This window comes from Podarcis pityusensis (assembly GCF_964106645.2).
Source record: "Podarcis pityusensis genome assembly, chromosome: 12".
In the NCBI taxonomy this organism is placed as follows: Eukaryota; Metazoa; Chordata; class Lepidosauria; order Squamata; family Lacertidae; genus Podarcis; species Podarcis pityusensis.
In genome coordinates this window covers 53,799,593-53,821,553 of record NC_138037.1, presented here as the reverse complement: position 1 = coordinate 53,821,553, position 21,961 = coordinate 53,799,593, and the positions used below count along the sequence as shown (strand labels likewise).

At 44.5% G+C, this 21,961-nt stretch overlaps 1 protein-coding gene across 7 annotated transcripts in view; it reads left to right on the top strand.

Moving 5' to 3' along the window:
• Positions 1–21,961, top strand: part of AOAH (acyloxyacyl hydrolase) — a 99,402-nt gene that overhangs the window by 54,232 nt on the left and 23,209 nt on the right. For all 7 annotated transcript variants that reach the window (XM_080975913.1, XM_080975917.1, XM_080975914.1 and 4 more), the window contains 5 exons: positions 1,221–1,315; positions 6,836–6,927; positions 11,007–11,089; positions 13,745–13,781; positions 15,384–15,458. In XM_080975913.1, coding sequence (XP_080832039.1) covers positions 1,221–1,315; positions 6,836–6,927; positions 11,007–11,089; positions 13,745–13,781; positions 15,384–15,458 — 382 coding nt within the window. The remainder of the gene's footprint in view (positions 1–1,220; positions 1,316–6,835; positions 6,928–11,006; positions 11,090–13,744; positions 13,782–15,383; positions 15,459–21,961) is intronic.

The following is a 21,961-nucleotide window of genomic DNA, read 5'->3' as shown; positions in this document are numbered from 1 at the left end:
GAAACGCCCACTGACGGATTCTGCTAGCGACTGAGGCAGCCACGAAATGAAGGGCTGTCCAGACAGAAAGGTTTAACAAGGCAACATAGCCAGGAGAGGCGGCGACTTACGCACGAGCAACCCACACTCATTACAATACCATAGACCTCATGCTTCTAAATTCATATAAACAGCCTTGTGCTTCTGAATTCCACATCCTATTGCACATAACAATATGTTATTAATGTAATGTTGTTGCTGGCAGTCGTGGAGTTCTTTTACAGAGACAATGCCATGTAGGCAGTATCTAAATTAGCCCACAGCAGAGCTCAAAACTGTGCACTTCCCGATCAAACACAAATTGATCTAATGATGGTGCCTGTACATGATGGAAATCACCCCTGAATAGAACTAACATGGACCTTCCACAAGGTCTATTCTTGTGCCGCCACTAATGTTTAGTAGCTTCTTGGCAAACACAAAGCCAGTTAGTCATTAAGGAGGGAGCAGAAGTTATACTTCTTCCTGATTTTAAAAAGCCAGTTTCTTTGAACTGGTTCTCAGGACACAGTAGGCCAAACTCCAGCTTAGGGAGCAAGTTTTCTAGGTCTCCAGAACTCTTTATGTTACACAAAGCAAGCTAATAAAGATGTAGCCCAATTGTGGATTTGGGGAGGCATTTTCTCTCTCTTGTGGACTAGGACGACTGCCTTGCTTTTTATGCACCCTGAAATTGCAAGAGATGTTATCAGGCACCATCCATCTTTAAAGGCTGGGTGCAGTGAAGCAGTCAGTGTTTATGAGAAGCTTGTAATTTTGCCCTAATAGACCAAATTGAGAGCAATGCTCTCAATGCCCTGATTTCACTAAATGTTTTACTTTTATTGAACATACTGCAGATAGTAAAAATTTATGTTGCTCCCAGCAGGGTCCACTTTAAAGTACCAATTCAAGCTTTAAAAGAAGCCTAATAGAAATTGGTCTAATTTAGCATGCACTTTTTGTAAACTTGATTGATGTGTCCATTTATTTTCGGGTTATTTATAGTGCAGAGGAAGTTAAAAATCTTATTTTAGGTTTGGAAATGAGCACAAATGGCCAAATCGTTGTTTTGATTGCTCTTTGTGTGCTGGAACTGCCGTGTGGATTTTCTTAATGCGGTTGTGCTTTGTGCAGTATACGGGTTTGCAATGTGAGAAAAAAATAATTAAGCTTTTAAAATTATTAATTGTCTTCCGTAGGCACAGAGTCCAAGGGAATCATTTTGTTGGGAGATTCAGCTGGGGCTCATTTTCACATCCCTCCTGAATGGGTGACAGCATCGCAAATGTCAGTGGTATGTCGTTTCAGCTGGTCATTGTACTGATCTCAGTTGGCCGTCCTATAATTCACTTTCTTCTCTATTATAAGGGTGCCCATTTTAACTGCCCTCTATTATAAAGGGTGCCCATTGAGTGTCTATATATTTCTGGGGATGATCACTTTCAGCCACTGCTGTAATAATCATGGGAGGTTTTCAAGATATATTAAGAAACCAGAAACTCTTCTTTAGAAAGGAAAACATCTGTTCAGTTTATTAGTACCATGGATGATCTTGTTCCTCCCATGTTGATTGGTTGGTTAAAATTATTTATAACCTGCTCTTCTTTCAATCACACAATCCCAGAGCAAGAAACAACAATAAAATACAATAAAGCCATATTTCATTTAAATGCAACTTAATGTGAAAGCAGACAGTATACTAACATTGTAACTACAGCAGCCAAGAGAGGGGCAGGGCACCAATTTAACCAAATGCTTGGTTGAAATATCTATGGTTTTACCTGGTGTCAAAACTCCATCAGTGTTGGTGCTTCAGAGAGGAGGGCATTCCAGAATTGGGGTGCCATTATTGAGAATGTCCTCTCACAAATCAGCACATACTGTATCTCAGAGAAGGGGCATCCTTCAATGACTACAAAGTCTGGGCAGGTGTATAAGGAAGCAGGTGGTCTTTCAGGTATCTGGGTCTTTTGGCCATTATAGCTTCCCCCACAGGATGCGGGTGGCGCTGTGGGTTAAACCACAGAGCCTAGGACTTGCCGATCAGAAGGTTGGCAGTTTGAATCCCCGCGATGGGGTGAGCTCCCATTGCTCAGTCCCAGCTCCTGCCCACCTAGCAGTTCGAAAGCACATCAAAGTTCAAGTAGATAAATAGGTACTGCTCCGGCGGCAAGGTAAACGGTGTTTCCGTGCGCTGCTCTGGTTCGCCAGAAGCGGCTTAGTCATGCTGGCCACATGACCTGGAAGCTGTATGCTGGCTCCCTTGGCCAATAAAGCGAGATTAGTGCCGCAACCCCAGAGTCAGTCACGACTGGACCTAATGGTCAGGGGTCCCTTTACCTTTAGCTTCCCCCACAAGTAATCACACCTCTGTTCTCATCTCAGATGTTCTTGTCTTCTGCTGTGCTGACTACAGAATTACTACTTATCGCTAGTGAAATGTTCATCATTAGGGTCAGTAATAAATATTTGCAGGAGCCATTGACCACAGTGCCGTAGGCAGAAGGCAGATTTGTGGGAAGCCCTTCAGCCAACATTTAGAGAACCCTTACGCCCTTCTGGTTTGGAAAACAAAGTGTCTGTCATTCAAGAGGCCATGATGTTTCCTCTGCAGCCAAACATACGAGACAAGGGAAAGATGCAGGAAGGCGCACTCAAAAGGTTTGTGTGTCAGCTGTGTTTTCTTGGGGTGCCCTGTTCGGTTTGAACCAGGTCAATAACAACCAATAAGCTCATAGCCACCTTGTGCCTGGAGAAATCAGACTGTCCCATAACCACCATTATAACCATCTGAATAACATGTTCAAGAGACACCACTCAGCCCTCCAGAAAGGCTTTTGAGGGGTTTCAGGGGGGAAAGGGCACAGCAAGTGTTCTTTCTTTGAAATTCCATTTGTCTAAAGTAAAAAATAAAATCAGACAGCAGAACTATGCAAAGCCCTGGCTGACGACAAGCAATTAATGTTCATATTTTACGGGTGAGAGACACTAAGGGATTAGCCTAAGGCAAGCCAAGGCAGAGTGTTTTTGTTTACTTGCAATTTTACTTTTTGTTATACAGTTGGGAGTCAGAAATGGTTGCCAGTCTACTGCTAATCATCTAGGTAAAGCAACTTTCTGCCCACGACCACCGCATGATGGCTTAAAAAGTGCTATTGATTTTCTTCCAAAAGAGAGAGAGAGAGAGAGAGAGAGAGAGAGAGAGAGAGAGGAACTACCCAAGTGGCTTATTGAAAACTTCGAAGGGAAATTGGGAGGGAAAACTGCAATGCTAAAAGTAAATATTCAGCACCAATAATTATTGCTGCATTGTGGGCAGCATTCAAATTAAAAGCCACATTGTTTGCAGTTTTAATTTTCTCTTTGGAGAGCCTTAACTGATTTAAATGTTCGAGATTGGCTGTTGTTTTTCTTCGTTAATGCTTTATGAAAAAAATGATTATAGGAATCACACTGATGACAGAGCAGGGGATGAGCATAATAAATCAGAGGCAGTGATAATTGAGATGATCATGCCTAATAAATGTGGTAACAATACTCAGGATAATGACAGTAATGACAATGAAGCATGAAAGTGATGTGCTCAAGCTAGCATTTTAGATTGTGTCAGCATTTCTTTTGTAAATCCTGGATGTTCGCGTTTTTCAACTTCTCCACAAGTATTTTTCTCTGTGTTGCAAATGCCTTGTACAGTATTTTGAAGCAATGCTTAGTCCTCAAGGCTTAGACCTACCTCCATGCTCTGATCTCAGCCTTCCCAGTCCTCCTTTCCCCTGATCCTTATTAATCTGTGGGACTCAGGAAGCTGTGGCCGAGGTGGGGAACCTCAGGTCCATGAACCAGATTTGGTTGGTAGGGTCTAAGCTTAGCCCTGGAATCTAGCCTAAATGCCAAGACTCAGTACAGTGGTACCTCGGGTTACAGACACTTCAGGTTACAGACTCCGCTAACCCAGAAACAGTACCTTGGGTTAAGAACTTTGCTTCAGGATGAGAACAGAAATCGTGCGGCGGTGGCGCAGCGTCAGCGGGAGGACCCATTAGCTAAAGTGGTATCTCAGGTTAAGAACAGTTTCAGGTTAAGAACGGACCTCCAGAACAAATTAAGTACTTAACCCAAGGTACCACTGTACTGGAAAACATAAAGCGCTGTGGTATTTGCCACCACAGGCGCATGATGTCCGTGGCTGATGTGAGGAGGACCAATAAAATGAACACAGGAGACTGGTATTGGGTTGAATTAGGCCACAATTTTATTGATTACAGGTAAGGAAGGTAAACGGCGTTTCTGTGTGCTGCTCTGGTTCGCCAGAAGCGGCTTAGTCATGGTAGCCACATGACCCGGAAGCTGTACGCCGGCTCCCTTGGCCAATAAAGCGAGATGAGCGCTGCAACCCCAGAGTCGGCCATGACTGGACCTAATGGTCAGGGGTCCCTTTACCTTTACCTTTAAGAGCAGGTTTGCCTAAGGCATTGGGCGTGTATTCAGCATCAGGCATCCCACCTGCTGCCTGATAGTAACCCAGTGAGGTTGACTGGGGAGTCAGGTGCCATGACCCCACACAGGCTGCCATTGGGAGAGGTGTATTGGCCCATCAGTCCCTGTGTGGACTCCTGGACAGAGTCACCCCTTTAAGGGGGTACCCAGACAACTAAGGATCCAGCCCAATGCCTTTTCCACCAGAGTTGTGAAAGTTTCTATGAGGTAGACAGAAAGCTGCAAGCTGGCTAATTTGCTTGCAGGGGGAAATCCATCCCTGGCCCCAAATGCGTCAACCAAGTAAACCATATCAAGGTCCTTTCGCCAACTCGCCCCTGTCAGGCCGGGTGGGTGGGTAGAAAATCCTGCAACAGTCAGCAAAGAGGGCGGTCTGCCTTTGGCTGCCATCTTGAATGTGGCAGGGGCAGGCAGGGCACAACCCCTGTGTCCCTGACCTGATTGGCCGTGCAACCCAGGCTTGCTCCAAATGGAGGGTCCAACTGTCGGTTTGCAAGCCCCCTCCACAGAGGCTGGCCCCTCTCACTGTCCTCGGAGCTTGCATACCGGTAACCTCCTCTGGCTGACTTCCCGGACAGACCAGGGAGATTTTGATAGGCGACATTTTCCCAAGCGTGGGTAAAATGCACAACCCCTCCCTCCTGCTTCCGCAGGGGAAAGAAAATAAGTCAGAAATCTATTTACATGATGTTTATTTCTGACATTACAGCACTAGAGAGAAACACGTCCTTTCAGTTCAGTTCTTCTAGCAAGTCTGACAAACTTCCTGAACATGCGCAAACGGAAGGTTTCAGATTACACTCTTCACAGAGACTTATCCAGCCTGTGAACGTCCTGGGAAATTCTTCTTTCCCACAGATAGGCACATCATGTGATGTCAACAATCTGGCTGTCTGCAGCAGTGATGTTTCCATATACTGACACCAACATGGTTCCACAGGAAAATGGTAGCCCTCTAGGAAGGACTGTAGCCGTGCTGTGTAGCAAGCACCGCTCCCCCCGGACCCCTACAGAGGTGGGGCCAGATAAGGATCTGGCCCAAAAGGGCAATAAAGGTTACCCACCCCTTATAGTGCTCAGGATAGTGCTCAGGATGGCACCAAGCCAGGAGGGCAGCCTTACTATACTCAAGACGTATAATATAATAATAATAATTATAATAATAATAATTTATTATTTATAGCCCACCCATCTGGCTGGGTTTCCCCAGCCACTCTGGGCAGCTTCCAACCGAATCTTAAAAACAATACAGCGTCAGACATTAAAAACTTCCCTAAACAGGGCCGCTTTCAGTTGTCTTTTAATAGTAAAGTAGTTGTTTATTGCCTTGACATCTGCTGGAAGGGCATTCCACAGGGCAGGCGCTACTACTGAGAAGGCCCTCTGCATGGTTCCCTGTAACCTCACTTCTCGCAGTGAGTGAACCGCCAGAAGGCCCTCGGAGCGGGACCTCAGTTTCCGGGCTGGGCCGAGACCGTTTAGGGCTTTAAAAGTCAGCACCAACACTTTGAATTGTGCCCGGAAACGTACTGAGAGCTAATGTAGGTCTTTCAGTGTTATATGGTCTCGGCGGCCGCTCCCAGTCACCAGTCTAGCTGCCACATTCTGGATTAATTGCAGTTTCCAAGTCACCTTCAAAGGTAGCCCCACACAGAGTGCATTGCAGTAGTCCAAGCGAGAGATAACTAGAGCATGCACCACTCTGGCAAGACAGTCCGCGGACAGATAGGGTCTCAGCCTGCGTACCAGATGGAGCTGGTAAACAATTGCCCTGGACACAGAATTGACCTGCACCTCCATGGACAGCTGTGAGTCCAAAATGACTCCCAGGCTGTGCACCTGGTCCTTCAGGGGCACAGTTACTCCATTCAGGATCAGGGAGTCCTCCACACCAGCCCGTCCCCTGTCCCTCAAGAACAGTACTTCTGTCTTGTCAGGATTCAACTCCAATCTGTTAGCCGCCATCCCTCCTCCAACCACCTCCAGACACTCACACTGTAGCCGATCTCTAGGAATAAAATCTCAAGGGAAGGGGTTTGTCATTAAGTCCTCCTCCCAAAAAGAAATACATATATTTTACATGTCTGATCTATAATTCTTGATAACTAATTTGTTTATGGCCTATAGCTGTGTCCTATTAACTGTATTTAAACTGCTTGAACTTCGTATCATATTAAAAGCTAATATGAAAAGAATAATCGTTTATTGCCAATGTTCTGGGCATGGAAGCCCATTATTGTAACCCACCATGAGACAACTGGGTGAAGGGCAAGTACAGAAAATAAAATCCATCCTGATTTCTTAATCTCTTTTATAGAAGGCATTTTCCAACCTTCCTGAGGCTTTTGCCGATGAGCTCGACTGGCCTCAGTTTTCTGGAGCAACCGGATTCCTCAACTCCACAATTGGGTATGTAAGCTAAGTCACCAGAATCTCAGGAATGAATGGTTGTGGAGAAAATGTTTTGTGTTCAGATGGAAGTTCTGGAGTGTTTCCATGCCCTCTGCTTCTGATGTTTCCTAAAAATTATGATCCTCCCATTCCACAATAACACATTGTTTCATGGTTTCCAGACCAAACTTTCTTCTTCTTTTTCCTTCATACTTACGGTACCTTCAAGCCCAAACAACACAACTGCGGCACATAGATCCATGTCCCAGCGAAAGCAATAGTGGGAAGCTATGCTTTAAAGGAAAAGGGACGCGGGTGGTGCTGTGGGTGAAACCTCAGCTCCTAGGACTTGCCGATTGCATGGTCGGCAGTTCGAATCCCCGCGGCGGGGTGCGCTCCTGTCGTTCGGTCCCAGCGCCTGCCATCCTAGCAGTTCGAAAGCACCCCTGGGTGCAAGTAGATAAATAGGGACCGCTTACCAGCGGGAAGGTAAACGGCGTTCCGTGTGCTGCGCTGGCTCGCCAGATGCAGCTTGTCACGCTGGCCACGTGACCTGGAAGTGTCTGCGGACAGCGCTGGCTCCCGGCCTCTAGAGTGAGATGAGCGCACAACCCTAGAGTCTGGCAAGACTGGCCCAAACGGGCAGGGGTACCTTTACCTTTACCTTATGCTTTAAAGGGATGCACAGCTGGACCGCAGGCGTTTGTGTGTGTGTGCTTTCTCTTCCCCCACTCACTGTCTTTGTCCCTGCAGCTCCCTTCCCCCAGGCAGTTTCTTTCAATATGAGCTCCCTCCTCTTAATTATTGGAGAGATAGTAGAGGGGAATCCTTAATGAAATCCAAAAGCTTCAGCCCCTTGACTCCACATTTTTAGTCAAATCATGGTACTTCTGTAAGCCTCTAAAAACAATCACTTTGGAGTGGTGTGTCACGAAAGGTCAATTATTCATTTCGGATTGTTGTAATCCACTCTGGAATCTGCTGGTGAACGGTGGGTGGGGTTGTTGTAAGAATAATAATAATAATACACGTCCGAATTTTCATGAGGGCTTAAAGAAAAAATCACAAAGTGTTGTGGAAATGTGATTAAGACTTAAGATTGGGGAAATGAGAAGCTGAGTGAAGCTGAAATTGACAGATTTGTCCATTCTTTTTTCCACATGTCAATCCTGACCCTGCTTAAACAAAGTATGTTAGCTTAAATTAGTGGTTTTCATCCAAATGGTAGTTTTCGTTCCCAAGAGTAATTACCTTCGAAATTCAGCTCCAACTTAATTACTTTCCATTTGTTTCATCCTGATGTTCTTTCCCAATGTCACTGTTCTGAAATAGCCTCTATTTTTAATCTGTGGGATCTATTATTCCTTCTGTTCCCAAATCTGTCCACTTGTCTAAGATGACAAAGCAATGTTTAGAGACAAGGTTTCCTTGGTTCAACTGTCTCCTAATTACTTCTTTGCAATTGCTAAGGCAGTTTTGTTAATGTTCCATAAACTCCTGATTCCTGGGCAATTTATCTTTCTTAGTTCATAAGACTGTTTGCCCCCATCTCCTTTTCAATCATATAAAAAGCTAGGTTTTTCATTCTTTGTGTGAAGAAGGATTTATTGGGAACAAACAGGATCATATATACTGTATTGGCCTGAATATAAGCCACACTCCCCCCCCCAAAAAAATTCAGACCATGAAAAGTTAAAGTGCAGCTTCAATTTGTGACCTTACAAAAATCGGTTTTTATGATATCGCTGCTAAAACAGACATACGATAAAAAGGAACAAAAACAATTTTATTGCCGATTTGCGAGCTTGAGACTGTTGTGCAATTACCGTAATTCTAATGTCATTCATCACTTTCCCCGTATTTTACAGTGCAGTATTGATTTTTTATTTGCATTTACGGTGCTACGAACAGGTGTTTAACCCAATTATGGGTCCTCTCTAGTACCTGTAGGATTTTCTTCTACATTTGCCATTTACAGGTGTGAGAATTTTAAGGGAGTGGCTTATATTCAGGTATTGTCTTTTTCTCCCCCCCCCCCCCCGAATTTTTAAGTTGCGTCTTATTTGCGGGCACGGCGTATATTCAGGCCAATACTGTAGATGTTCTATTGTTTGTTTAGGCATTATGGTTGTCTAGAGCAGTTATTTATACTTTCTGAGAAGTGGGGCTGTGAGATATAAGAAACTATTTATAAGATGATCCAGACTTCTTAGTGATGCAAAGCTTTTACAGTTTGGACTTTACAATTTCACCCTCATTTTGGCCTCAATGTGAAATAGCAGTGACATTGCTTAGTCTGGGTTTGCCTGACTGCTTGGAGAAATCATCTGTGGAGTAAACCAGTGTTTTTAAGCTTTTCTGTTTCTTGAAAAATGCATCCTGAAAATTATTTCCTTTCTGTCTCTCTTGATTCATTATCTAGATTTTTTTTAAAGCCTTCTTTCCCCTAAAGGTTCAGGGTAGAAAACAACACTGAAGTAGAATTCAGTGTAGCACTAAAGTAATCATTCTCTCAGCATAAGGATTTCTGCTTGCACAAGGGAATGTTATCTCCCCCTCCTCTCTTATGCACCCCCTAAATATGTTCTGGGGTTCTCCCAACCCTCTGGAGCAGATTTGGGGAGGGTGTGTGTGCGCACAGGAAGCAGAGGGAGGAAATTCCTATTGTGCAAGCAGAGATCCTTTTGCTGATGAGGCTCATTAGTAAAAGACTGCCCACAGCATCTAAAAATCAATGAATTTATCACCTTTAAAATATTAGTAACTGTAAAATAACCCCCTAGTAATTCCCTGCTCACTTGTGCCCACTAAATGCTTATATACAATTTCTGGAAGATATTCAGGCTTCTCCTCCCTCAATGGGAACAAGCCATCTGTTCTTTCTGGATCCTTATTGCCTTATCTCACAATTAATAACGCCCAAAGGGAGATATAAGCAAACAAGCCTATTGCACTTATTGACCCTCCCCAATAAGGATAAGTGAAGGTCCAGCCTGCGACAGTAGTGCCTGTCTTGTCCATGGTCCCTGCTCATGGTTCATTTCAGGTGATGTGTTGAGAACCAGAGTGATGCAGAAGCTAGATTCTTTTGTGTACTGTGCCCAAACCCTGGCTGTGCTGGACACACCATTGTACAGCTCTTCCAATGGAAGCAGTAGACTTGGTTTATATCCTTCCACTAATAGCATCCTTTTCCTCCAAACATCCCTTTGTAAGCCTTGGATAACAATGGAATCGTGAAGTTGCTCCAAGAAGTTTCCAGAAACATCAAATGTACAAACATTGCACCCTTGATTGTAAGTTGTAGATGTAAATAACTTGTGGTTCTAACATTTATAAATACGGTGTGTCACTATGCCCTTTGCCACGCAGATGGAGTGCAGGTGAGATTGCAACAAAGATAAAGCACAACTGAACTTTATGAACCACAACTGAAACTTGGCTTTCAGTTCATTGCGCAAGTGCAGCAGCTCAGCAGTGTTAAAGGCCTTTGGGCTAGGAGCCCCCGATACAATCAACAACAGATCTTTTCAGGGAGATCCCATCTAGCTTTTTTGCTTTGGAGCCAAACACACATTTGGAATGAATGAACAATCACTCCAGTAAATAACACCCAGGTCACAGGCCTTGTGCCTTTTTTGTTTGCTAACAGTGCTGACTAAGGAATTTGTTCTCTTCAGGAGATGTTACAAAAGTACTGCAACACTGAATAATCATCTTTGGTTGCCTTGCTTCCCAGTGTAGGCTGATCAGAGCTATCTCCCAAAACTTGACCCCCACCCCGACTTAGGTAAGAAAACGTAACTCCCCCTCTTAAAGGGACATGAACATGTGATCAATTCAGGTATTTCAGCTCAGCTCTGAAACTCATGGATTGGCCACTGGACAAGTCATTATCATGCCATCTAACCCATCTCACAGTGTTGCCATGAGGCTAAAATGGGGGTGTTCTATCAAGACCATTTAGTCATAAAAGCTCCTCTCCCCAAATAAGTGACCTGAAAGTCCTCTGCACTGTATCTTTGCAATTCTTGATCTGATATTTTATTTGCATGCCATGCCTTCACTAAACCAGAGTTCTGTTAACTTTGTTTCAGAGGCTGGACAGAGTCGCTGTACCTATATTTACGAAAAAGAAACCGCTGCAACCATCGAGATTACCAGAACATTTCCAAAAATGGTACCTTGTTTGCTCTTCACCCACACTGGTGCACATTCATTCACCATGAGTAGAAGCTGTTGAACAGCAAGGCTGGGGGAAGGGAAATGCAGATTGAGCAGTATAGAAACCTCATCATTCTTGTTTCTAGGGAAGGCACATAGAGCACTGCATGCAGAAGGCTAAGGCCCAGGTTTAATTCTTGTCATCTTTAGGTAGGGCTGGGAAAGACCTCTGTCTGAAACCTTGAAGAGTCACTGCAACTCAGTAAAGACAATACTGCGCTAGACTGAATCACTGGCTCAATCTAAGAAGGTATCCTATATTCCTATGGCTGGCTGGCTGGCTGGCTAACTATTAGCAAACACACAAATACGTAGGAGTCAGGATTAAAAACAACAACAACACATTGCCTAGAATCATCATTCAAATATGTCACTGGACATAGTGGTAACAGACACTGGTAAAAGGTAAAGGTAAAGGGACCCCTGACCATTAGGTCCAGTCGTGGCCAACTCTGGGTTTGCGGCACTCATCTCACTTTACTGGCTGAGGGAGCCAGCATATAGCTTCCAGGTCATGTGGCCAGCATAACTAAGCTGCTTCTGGCGAACCAGAGCAGCACACGGAAACACTGTTTACCTTCCCGCTGGAGTGGTACCTTTTTATCTACTTGCACTTTGATGTGCTTTCGAACTGCTAGGTTGGCAGGAGCGGGGACCGAGCAACGGGAGCTCACCCCGTCGCGGGGATTCGAACCGCCGACCTTCTGATCGGCAAGCCCTAGGCTCTGTGGTTTAACCCACAGCACCACCCGCGTCCTAACAGACACTGGTACGCATACTAAAACATTCCCATTGAAGTTTGCTGGACACACCAGCATCTTCTTCAGCAACATAAAATGGATGTGTTTTCTTCTCATTCTTCCAAATATAGATGCACTGGCTGGGACAGATTTTTCTTGTAATTAATTCATGCTGCTTGATAGTTCAGGAAACAAGGTATAACGCCTCAGACAGGCAGCCTTCTGCTTATTGAAAACGCTGTACCCTGGATACATATGGCTTGAGCTGGAAATAACCACATATAAGCTCCAAGAATGATCAGCTAGTCTTCACTGATAGAAAGCCTGTCCTCCGCCTGATTATTTTCAGCTCATTCCAGGGTAGTCGGGGACAGGGTGCCTTCAGCTGTTCCTGTATTCCTAGCATATGTGATTGATGGGGAGCCGCTTCCTGAACTCATTTCCCCACGTCTCAGGATAGGGTTTCTCACCTGTACTTTTATCACATTCTGTGATGATGTGTTTTGTCTTGGATCCGAATAATGTAACTGTTAATGAATGTTCTGGCCCATTGAACATTAGGAAGGCAGATATTTCACGGCAGCCATTAAGTACCATTGGAAGCAGGAAAACGTTATCTTAATCTCGGCTGCCTTGGGGAATCCTAGTTCACCTGGAGTTTCTTTGCAACTTTAAATTGTTATACCTTCTTTATGGTTTGGCAGGAGCTGGGACTGAACAACGGGAGCTCACCCCGTCGCGGGGATTCGAACCGATGACCTTCCGATCAGCAAGCCCAAGGCTCAGTGGTTTAGACCACAGCGCCACCCATGTCCCTAGCAGTTCGAAAGCACGTCCAAGTGCAAGTAGATAAATAGGTACCACTCTGGCGGGAAGGTAAACGGCGTTTCTGTGCGCTGCTCTGGTTCACCAGAAGCAGCTTGGTCATGCTGGCCACATAACCCGGAAGCTGTACGTCGGCTCCCTCGGCCTGTAAAGCGAGATGTGCGCCGCAACCCCAGAGTCGTTCACGGCTGAACTTAACTGTCAGGAGTCCTTTTTTCTTTATGGTTTGGAGGAGCAAAAGGTTCATTCAACAATAAGATAAGGCCAGTTCACAGCCAGACTGTTCTAGCATGCAAGTCTAACAGTATCTTTTCTCATTCCCTGCCAAGCTTCTGGCTGGCTGGCTACCTCCCCATCTGTTCATCCATGACTGACTTGCAAACGTTCAAGGCCTTCTAGGGCAATTGGTATTAATCATGTTTGCCATGGCTTTTCAGCAAAATAATTGGCTGCAGGTAGCAAAATACATTTGCAGATGCAAAAAGTGTGCCTTGAGAATAGGTGATGGACAACTTGGGGCTTTTGTTTCCAAAAGCTGATAAGACTGCTTATTACGGTCAATGTGATACAGGCTGATAGATTGTAATGGAAAGGGGTAGATTCTACCCTGTATCTTCAGTTTACTGTGAACTGAGGCACCGTAGTTTCTCTCAACTGATTCCCTCAGGTCCTTTCCTGTCTGCCATAGTCAGCAGTACTTTGGGTTTGCTGCATAACTGCTGGGGAGAGATGGGTCACGGGGAGGGGGTAAGGAAAGGAGTGCAGCCTTACCGCTTGCTTGCATGGTTGATGTGAAGCTGCAGGGAGGGATATCTGGGTTGCTTGCCTGAGAAGCCTAGTAGGTTATGAAAAGTTGACTTGCTTCAGTTGGGAAATAGTAGGTCCAGCTTTCCAGCTAGACATGATCCCCCAAAGTTAATCACAATTCACTCAAATGTCACCAATTTCAAGGGGACCTTATTTCATTGGATGTTTCAGGCATTTTACAAGTCTTGTTACTTAAGCTGTGTTAAATTCTCTTTTATTCATTGCCTTTGATCATCTAGGTGGCTCTTCGCAAAACATCCTAGAGCTTGTAAAGAGGTAAATAGTTAATGGGGGATTTGAACTATTGGATCCATAGTTTAAATAGCTAGCTGCAGGACAATGCAAGGCCCCAGCTACGCCACCATCACTTTGCTACTTGAAAGTCCGGATGCATTATGCAAACATTCAGAGGCTGAGATTCCATTTGGCTAACATGACAACAGTTGTTGCTTGATGTATCCTTCATGAATTTGTCCAATCCTTTTCATAGTTAATGTTTAATGTCTAATATGTTAAAGCCATCCAAACCAGTGGTTTTCATCTCTGAAGTAGCTTGAGAGTTCCTTTGCCTAAATCTATTTGGGGAAGGGCTAGAGCTCAGTGGTTGACCAACTGCTTTGCCTGCAGAAGGACCAATGTTCAACCGCTGGCATCTCCAGGTTAGTCTGAGAAAAGCAGCAGCTTGAATCCCTGGAGTACCACACAGTTGGCAATACTGAATTAGATGGCAGCGGTGCCAACTTGAATAAAATATTGGGGGGGGGCAGGTAAGCCCCACCCCGCATAATCGATCACATGACACGGTGCACACATTTTAATAATAATAATAATAATAATAATAATAATAATAATAATAATAATTTATTTATACCCCTCCCATCTGGCTGGACTTCCTCAGCCACTCTGAGCGGCTTCCAACAAAATATTAAAATACAGTATTGCACCAAACATTAAAAGTTTCCCTAAACAGGGCTGCCTTCAGATGTCTTCTAAAAGTCTGGTAGCTGTTCTCTTTGACATCTGGTGGGAGGGTGTTCCACAGGGTGGGTGCCACCACTGAGAAAGCTCTCTGCCTGGTTCCCTGTAACTTGGCTTCTCGCAGTGAGGGAACCGCCAGAAGGCCCTCAGCGCTGGACCTCAGTGTCCGGGCAGAACGATGGGGTATGACAGTGATCATGCCCGTCAACTTTGGAGGCCCCTGGGCCCCACAAATACTTCATTGGGGGACAAAGACCCCTTGGCCCCTAGGAGTTGGCTCCTATAACTGGTGGTGTGACCTTACCAGGTCCCTATTGGGAAAGCTGTGTATATGTCATAGTATATGTCATAGTGCACATAGTAAGTACATGCTTACTATGAGAAGCTGCTATGTTAAAGAAAAACTAAGTGTCCCTCCCATGGCACAATGGGTGAGTGCGTCCGGCTGTTAACCGGAAGGTTGGTGATTCAAGGCCACCCAGGGATGGCTGTGGGCAGGATAACTGCCTTGAAGGTGGTTGGACTAGAAAGATCCTCAAGATCCCTTCCAGCTCTACAGTTCTTTGATTCTATTATTATCATTGTCATCACCAGTTGTCATTGATTATATTGATGAGCAGCATGATCTTAAAGCCTCATCTACTTGCTGTAAACCCTTATAAAATTATATTGCATTAGTAAGTTCTGTGTAATAGGAACGTACTGTATATTGTTATAGAGGAAGGGGGGGGGTTATATCTAAGTCATACTCAGAGTAGAGCTACTTAAATCAGTGGACCTAAGTTAGACATGTCCATGGATTTCATTGGATCTGCTCTGAGTTAGATACAACCCAGAGAGAACTGTTCATGCTGTGAGTAGAATTTTAACACTGAGTTTTCATTTATCTTTTATTTCCAGCTTGGCAAGGAATCAACAGTTTGACAAGCCTGCAATAGTTATCTTTTCAATGATTGGAAATGACGTCTGCAATGGGTAAGGTTTTAAGAAAATATAACGTTGGGTATATCTCCATTACACTTAAACTAATTTAATAGTCATTCCCCCTTCCCAGAGAACTCGGGAAATTATAGTTCTCCAAACAAGAATGCTGATGTTTCTCGGGGAAGGGGGGGAATGTACAGTGGTAACTTGGTTTAAGAACAGCTTAGTTTATGAACAACTTGGATTAAGAACGTTTTGGTTTCTGAACTTTGCCTTGGAATAAGAACATGTTTCGCTTCCTGTTGAGTGTGTTCCATTTGTAAATTGTAAATTGAGTCCCCTGCTGCTATGGGAAAGCACGCCTTGCTTTAAGAACGCTTTGGTTTAAGAATGGACTTCCGGAACAGATTATCGTATTTTTCGCTCCATAAGACGCACCTGACCATAAGACGCACCTAGTTTTTAGAGGGGGAATGCCGGGGGGGGGGATTCTTTAAAGGGAGCACTGAGCAGATCCTGTATGCATCCCAGGCTCTGCTCAGCACTCCCTTTAACGAGTCGTGTGTGTGCGGCGCTTGCAGGCTTTTCCCCGAGGAGGGAGTCCAACCCGTCACTGATGGGCCACCCTTCTCCCTCCTGGGGAAAAGCCCCCAAGAGCCGCACACACGCTCCGCTCCGCTCTTTAAAGGGAGCACGGCTCTTGCGGGCTTTTCCGCGAGGTGGGGGAAGAGACTGAGAGGCTGCCCTCTGTCCCTTCCCCCACCTCCCGCAAAAGCCTTTAAAGAGCGTGCGGAGCGTGTGTCTTGGGGCTTTTCCCCGAGGAAGGAGAAGGGACTGAGTGGCTGCCCTTCTCCCTCCTCGGGGAAAAGCCCCCAAGAGCCGCACGCACGCTCCATGTGGCTCTTTAAAGGGAGCGCTGAGCAGAGCCTCCCACCTGCATTCGCTCCATAAGACGCACACACATTTCCCCTTAGTTTTTAGGAGGGAGAAAGTGCGACTTATGGAGTGAAAAATACGGTAAGTTCATAAACCAAGGTACCACTGCACGTAAAAAGCATGATAGATAAACAGGTGTAAAAACCAATATATGCATTTGGATATATGGTCAAAATTGAAGTTATCATTGTTGGGCCGAATTGCTGTGATAAAGATGAATGTATTGCCTAGGATGTTGTTTTTGTTTCAAACATTGCAGATTTTGGACAAGATGGACTGTTTCAAGAAATGGCAGAGAGATATTTCGAGATTTGTCTGGCAGGGCAAGAAACCAAGAATAAAATTTAAGATTTTAACTGATGCTAAAGAAAGAGGTGGATTTGCCCTCCCAGACCTTAAACTTTATTATGAATCAGCCGCATTTTGCTGGCTGAAAGACTGGCTGCTTCTTGAAAACACGGACATTTTGGATTTAGAAGGTTTTAACTGTTAAGTTAGATTTATTGCTTTATTGTTGTGGTCCGGCACGCTCCCCTGCACCTCTGCAGGTCGTAAAGCAATTAGCAGAATTGCACAGCAGTTCGTGTAGAAAGGGCAGTCAGTAAATAGGTCCCACACGTTTCTTCTTTCCTAGTAGCACTTTATTTGCTCAGAAGTAGCATATTTACAGTCCATCTGATTCAAGTTGCATTTTGCGACCTGTCTCTCTCAGCAGCTGCGTAGCAAAGCTGCTTTCACTTTTTACTCAGCTCACAGCATTCCAAGCTGCTTTCGTCACGTCCTGGCTTACTTCCCTTGTAAGTGCCTCCTCTCAGCCTCGAGACACAGAAGGTTAACCCTTCACTACACCCAACACCCCCTCTTGTCTCGCGCCTGAGGGGAGAATCGACCCTTGGTCGTCCCAAACCCAGACCTTCACAAAACTCTCCATGTCTTTGGAAGGTGAGTGGCTTCGTGAACCCATCAGCTAGGTTCTTGGCAGAGGGACAATACTTCAGCGCAACTAATCCCTCCTGAACACTCTGGCACACATTCCGAAAGCGAATGTCTAGGTGTTTCGTTCTGGCCTTGAACTGACCTGACTCTGCCAAACGCAGGCATGGTTGATTGTCCTCGAAAACACGTATCGGCAGACAATCCACTTCGCAGAGCTCCTGCACCAAACAAGCATAGAACTCTACTTCTCTGCACACCTCTGAAAGAGCACTGAACTCAGCCTCAGTGGATGAGAGCACTATCAGACTTTGCTTCTTGGACCTCCATCCAACTACTGAGTTCCCAAACTTCACCACTAGGCCAGACACAGACTTGCGATCCTCAAGATTAGCCCAATCCGAGTCCACAAAGCAAGTCAGTTTCACTTCTCCTTGTGCTGGCAACCTAAGACAAAAGTCTTTGGTCTCCTGCAAATACCTCAGAACTCTCTTGATGCCATTCCAGGCTTGCACACTAGGGTTTGATGCCTCCCTGCTGAGCAGATTGACAGCGAACGCTATATCAGGTCTACTCCATTGGGACAAGTACAACAAACTCCCTAGAGCTGACTGAAACACTTCAGTATTTTCGAACGCAGCGCGTTCCGCTTGCTGGCTGTCCTTCACAAAACTAGTCTCCATAGGACTTCTCACTCCTGCACAATCACTCATCCTCATTTTCTGAAGCAGTTGCTCAATTTTACCTCTCTGGCTGAGCAAAAAACTTCCATCCTGTGCACGCTCAACATTGACACCTAGATAGGTTTTGACAGCACCAAGCTGTTTAAGCTTGAATCGTTTACCTAGCTTTTTGGCAAACTTCTCCGCCTGTTCATCTGTTTCTGAGACGAAAAGCACATCATCAACCCAAATCAGCACCAGCTCCTGTGAGTCTCCTGATCCTCTAAGGAACAGGCAACTGTCAGCAAGACTCTTCCTGAAGCCTAGCTTCTCCAAAGCTTCATTCAGGCACATGTTCCAGTTTCTAGCAGATTGACGTAATCCATAGATGGATTTGTGCAATCTCCACACAACATCCTGCCTTGAGTTCTCAAACCCCAGAGGAGGAATCATGTACAGCTCCTCCTGGAGATCTGAGTTAAGGTAGGCAACATCCACATCAAAGTGGTTTACCTTCCAGCCTCTCTGTGCTGCACAAGCTAAAAGCGTTCTCAGAGTCTCCGCTCGTGACGTTGGCGAATACACCTCCGTGAAGTGTATTCCCTTCCTCTGCGTAAATCCTCGAGCAACTAACCTGGCTTTATACTGCGGCTCTCCAGCGTCAGTGGGTTTCAAGCGGTAAACCCATCTGGAACTCACAGCCTGCTTCCCCGGTGGCAACTCTGTGAGTGAGAACACACCTAGATCTTTCATGGACTTCATCTCTTTGTCCATTGCCCTGTGCCACTTGCCTGCTTCTTCCTCAGGTAAACTCTGAATATCCTCGAAGGATTCAGGTTCACATCTTGCAGAACCTACCCAGACGCCTGAAGCGCCGTACCGATCAGGAGGCCTCTTTGTCCTCGCTGATCTCCTCAGTGTGACTCCTGGTGACCCTGCCGCTTCACTGGGTCCAGCTAAGTCATCCTCAACTTCAGTGTCTTCCCCCTCTGACCTGCTGCGCCTCTTGGGCCTCACAGCTGGTCCAGCAGGTGAAGAAGGCTCACTCTTTGGCTCAAACTTGACACTTGCCTGAGGAGGTGTTCTAGGTTCCCCCCTCTGAGGGATCCTGAGCTGTCCCTGCCTTGGACTCTGTTGCTCTGGACCGTGGTCCCCAGCTCCAAGTTCCTCCTCCTCCTCGTCTGAGTCATAGAACTGCTGTGGAAGCACGTCTGGATTAGCGTGCAGACGCTTCCAACCAGCTTGCTCACAGAACTCAGCGCTATTGCTGATAACCAACCTAGACTGGTCTCCACTTGGGTACGCAAACCTCCAGGTCTTTGAGCCAGGCTCATACCCTACAAAGATCATTCTTTTGGATCTTGGCTCACCTTTCTTGCGTAGAGCCTTTGGAATAAGCACCCAAGCCTCACAACCAAACACACGAAGGTAGTGTACCTTGGGCTTCTCTCCATGAAGTAAGAAATACGGTGTATTTCCTACACTAGAGTTGTACACTCTGTTCTCGGTATGGACCACATATCTCCAGGCCTCCGACCAAAACTTCTGGGGTAGCCCTGCGTCCCACAGGATCGCAGACACAGCTTCCTGCACCGTCCTGTTCTTTCTCTCTGCGACCCCATTCTGTTGCGGAGAGTAAGGAGCGGTCAGTCTGTGGCTAATCCCCTTCTCCCTAAAGAAATCCTGTAAAGCAGAACCAGTGAATTCAGCACCTCTGTCACTTTGAAAACCACGAACTTTGGTGGAAAAGGTTACCTCAACTGCGGTGATCCAATCCCTGATCATTTTAGCCGCCTCCCCTTTCGTTTTCAGAGAGAAGGTCCAAGCAGACCTCGAAAAATCATCAATCAAAAGCAAAGAATACTTCGAACCTCCCAGTGACTCAACAGACATGGGCCCACACAAATCTGCATGAATTAATTCAAAGGGTTGCGTGGTCTGCCTCTCTGACTTTGGATATGAGCATGTCACAACTTTCGCCTGTTTACATGCATTGCAATCTAGAAATGTTTCACAAACATTAAATTTGCACCCTTGTGTCAGCTCTGGTGCTTTCTGGAGAAATCTCCAATTTAAATGAGCGAATCGTCTGTGCCAAATATGTAAACAACCATTGTGGGGCGCTACATTCACACATTGGCCCTTCGCATCTTCAGTGTCTTTGGATGGCATGCATATTTATGGTATGACAAGGTTAAAGCACATAAGGCCTTTAAGAACCATATTGTCAGGAAAGCATTGTTTAATGTCTGGGTGAGATATAAGGATTTGTTGGAAAGTAAAACACCAAGGTGGCTGTCACCAATGGAGGCTAAGGCTCTGAAAAAAACTAATATGGAGACAAATTGGCCAAAATACTGTGAAATTTTAGAACAAGATGGAGATAGATTAAAGCTGCAGAGCTTTGACAAATTAAAATCTAAAGTTCGAGACTGGCTTCATTATTATCAAATAAGGGAGGCTTATAATTTAGATAAGAAGATTGGTTTCCAGGAGGAAAAATCAAAATTGGAAACAGAATTGTTAGATCCTAAAACTAAGAATCTGTCAAGAATGTATAACTTGCTGTTGAAATGGAATACTCAGGATGAAACGGTTAAATCTGTTATGATTAAATGGGCACAAGATTTTGGACATAACATTATGTTTGCTGACTGGGAACAGTTATGGACCACAGGTATGAAATTTACGGCTTGTAATGCCTTAAGAGAAAATATAATGAAAATGATTTACAGGTGGTACTTAACCCCAGTCAAGCTAGCAAAAATCTATCATTTGCCAGATAGCAAATGTTGGAAATGTAAAGAGACTGAGGGTACATTTTTTCACCTTTGGTGGACATGCCCAAGGATTAAGGCTTTCTGGGAAATGATATATAACGAACTGAAAAAGGTATTTAAATATACCTTTCTGAAGAAACCAGAGGCCTTTCTTCTGGGCATGGTCGGCCAATTGGTGCGAAGGGAGGATAGAACTTTCTTTATGTATGCTACAACAGCAGCAAGAATACTCATTGGGAAATACTGGAAGACACAAGAATTGCCCACCCGAGAAGAATGGCAGATGAAAGTGATGGACTACATGGAATTGGCTGAGATGACCAGCAGAATTCGAGACCAGGGAGAAGGGTCGATGGAAGAAGACTGGAAAAAATTCAAAGTATATCTTCAAAAGTACTGCAATATAAAAGAATGTTAGAAAGAGGTTGGAAAAAGAATATTAGGTCATTCTGGTAGATATGATATAATGGACTAAGCAAAAATGAGTTGATGAAATTGATGAATTAGAGGAGGTTTAATCACATTATTTTAATTTTAAAATACGTAAATGAAAATAAGGTTAAAGGATTTGCTGGAAACACGATCTGAACTAGAATACAAAACTGGGAGGTGAGAGGAGGTCATGGAAATAAGTAAAGGGAAAAGGCTATGTAAAGGTTTAATCTGTTTTTGTTTTATTTTAACTCAATGTATTTTTATATTTTTTGTTAAGTCTTCTTTTTTATTCTATCTTATTGTTCTTTTTTACTTGTTTGTTTCTTGCTTTGTTATGGCTAAAGTTTTTTTTTGTATTTTGTATGGTTTCTCTTTTTCTTTTTTGTAACTTTAAATCTGGAATAAATATCATTTAAAAAAAAAAAAACCCAATATATGCAGGGCACATTTTAATTATCATTTGTGTAACATCCTTGATAGAATTATCTGATCTTGTTGGTGTGGGGGGACACAAGTGCTCATGTGTACATTCTGATATATTTAAATGGTTCATGCATGTATGCATTCTACTGCTTTTATAACTAAATTGTTTACTTCTGCAGAGGGAGAGAAGGTGGAGATATGGGGAGGGATAGTTTATGAATTTTGCAGGATGTTCCCGGGCTATGGCATTTTAGTCATTTTGTTCTGCTGAAATACCACTACTACTTTTTGTTAGAAAAATTACTGTAACAAACAAAACATCAAACTAAAGTAGTACTAAAGACAGTCATAAACAGAAATAATAAAGCTACAAGATAATAAAATA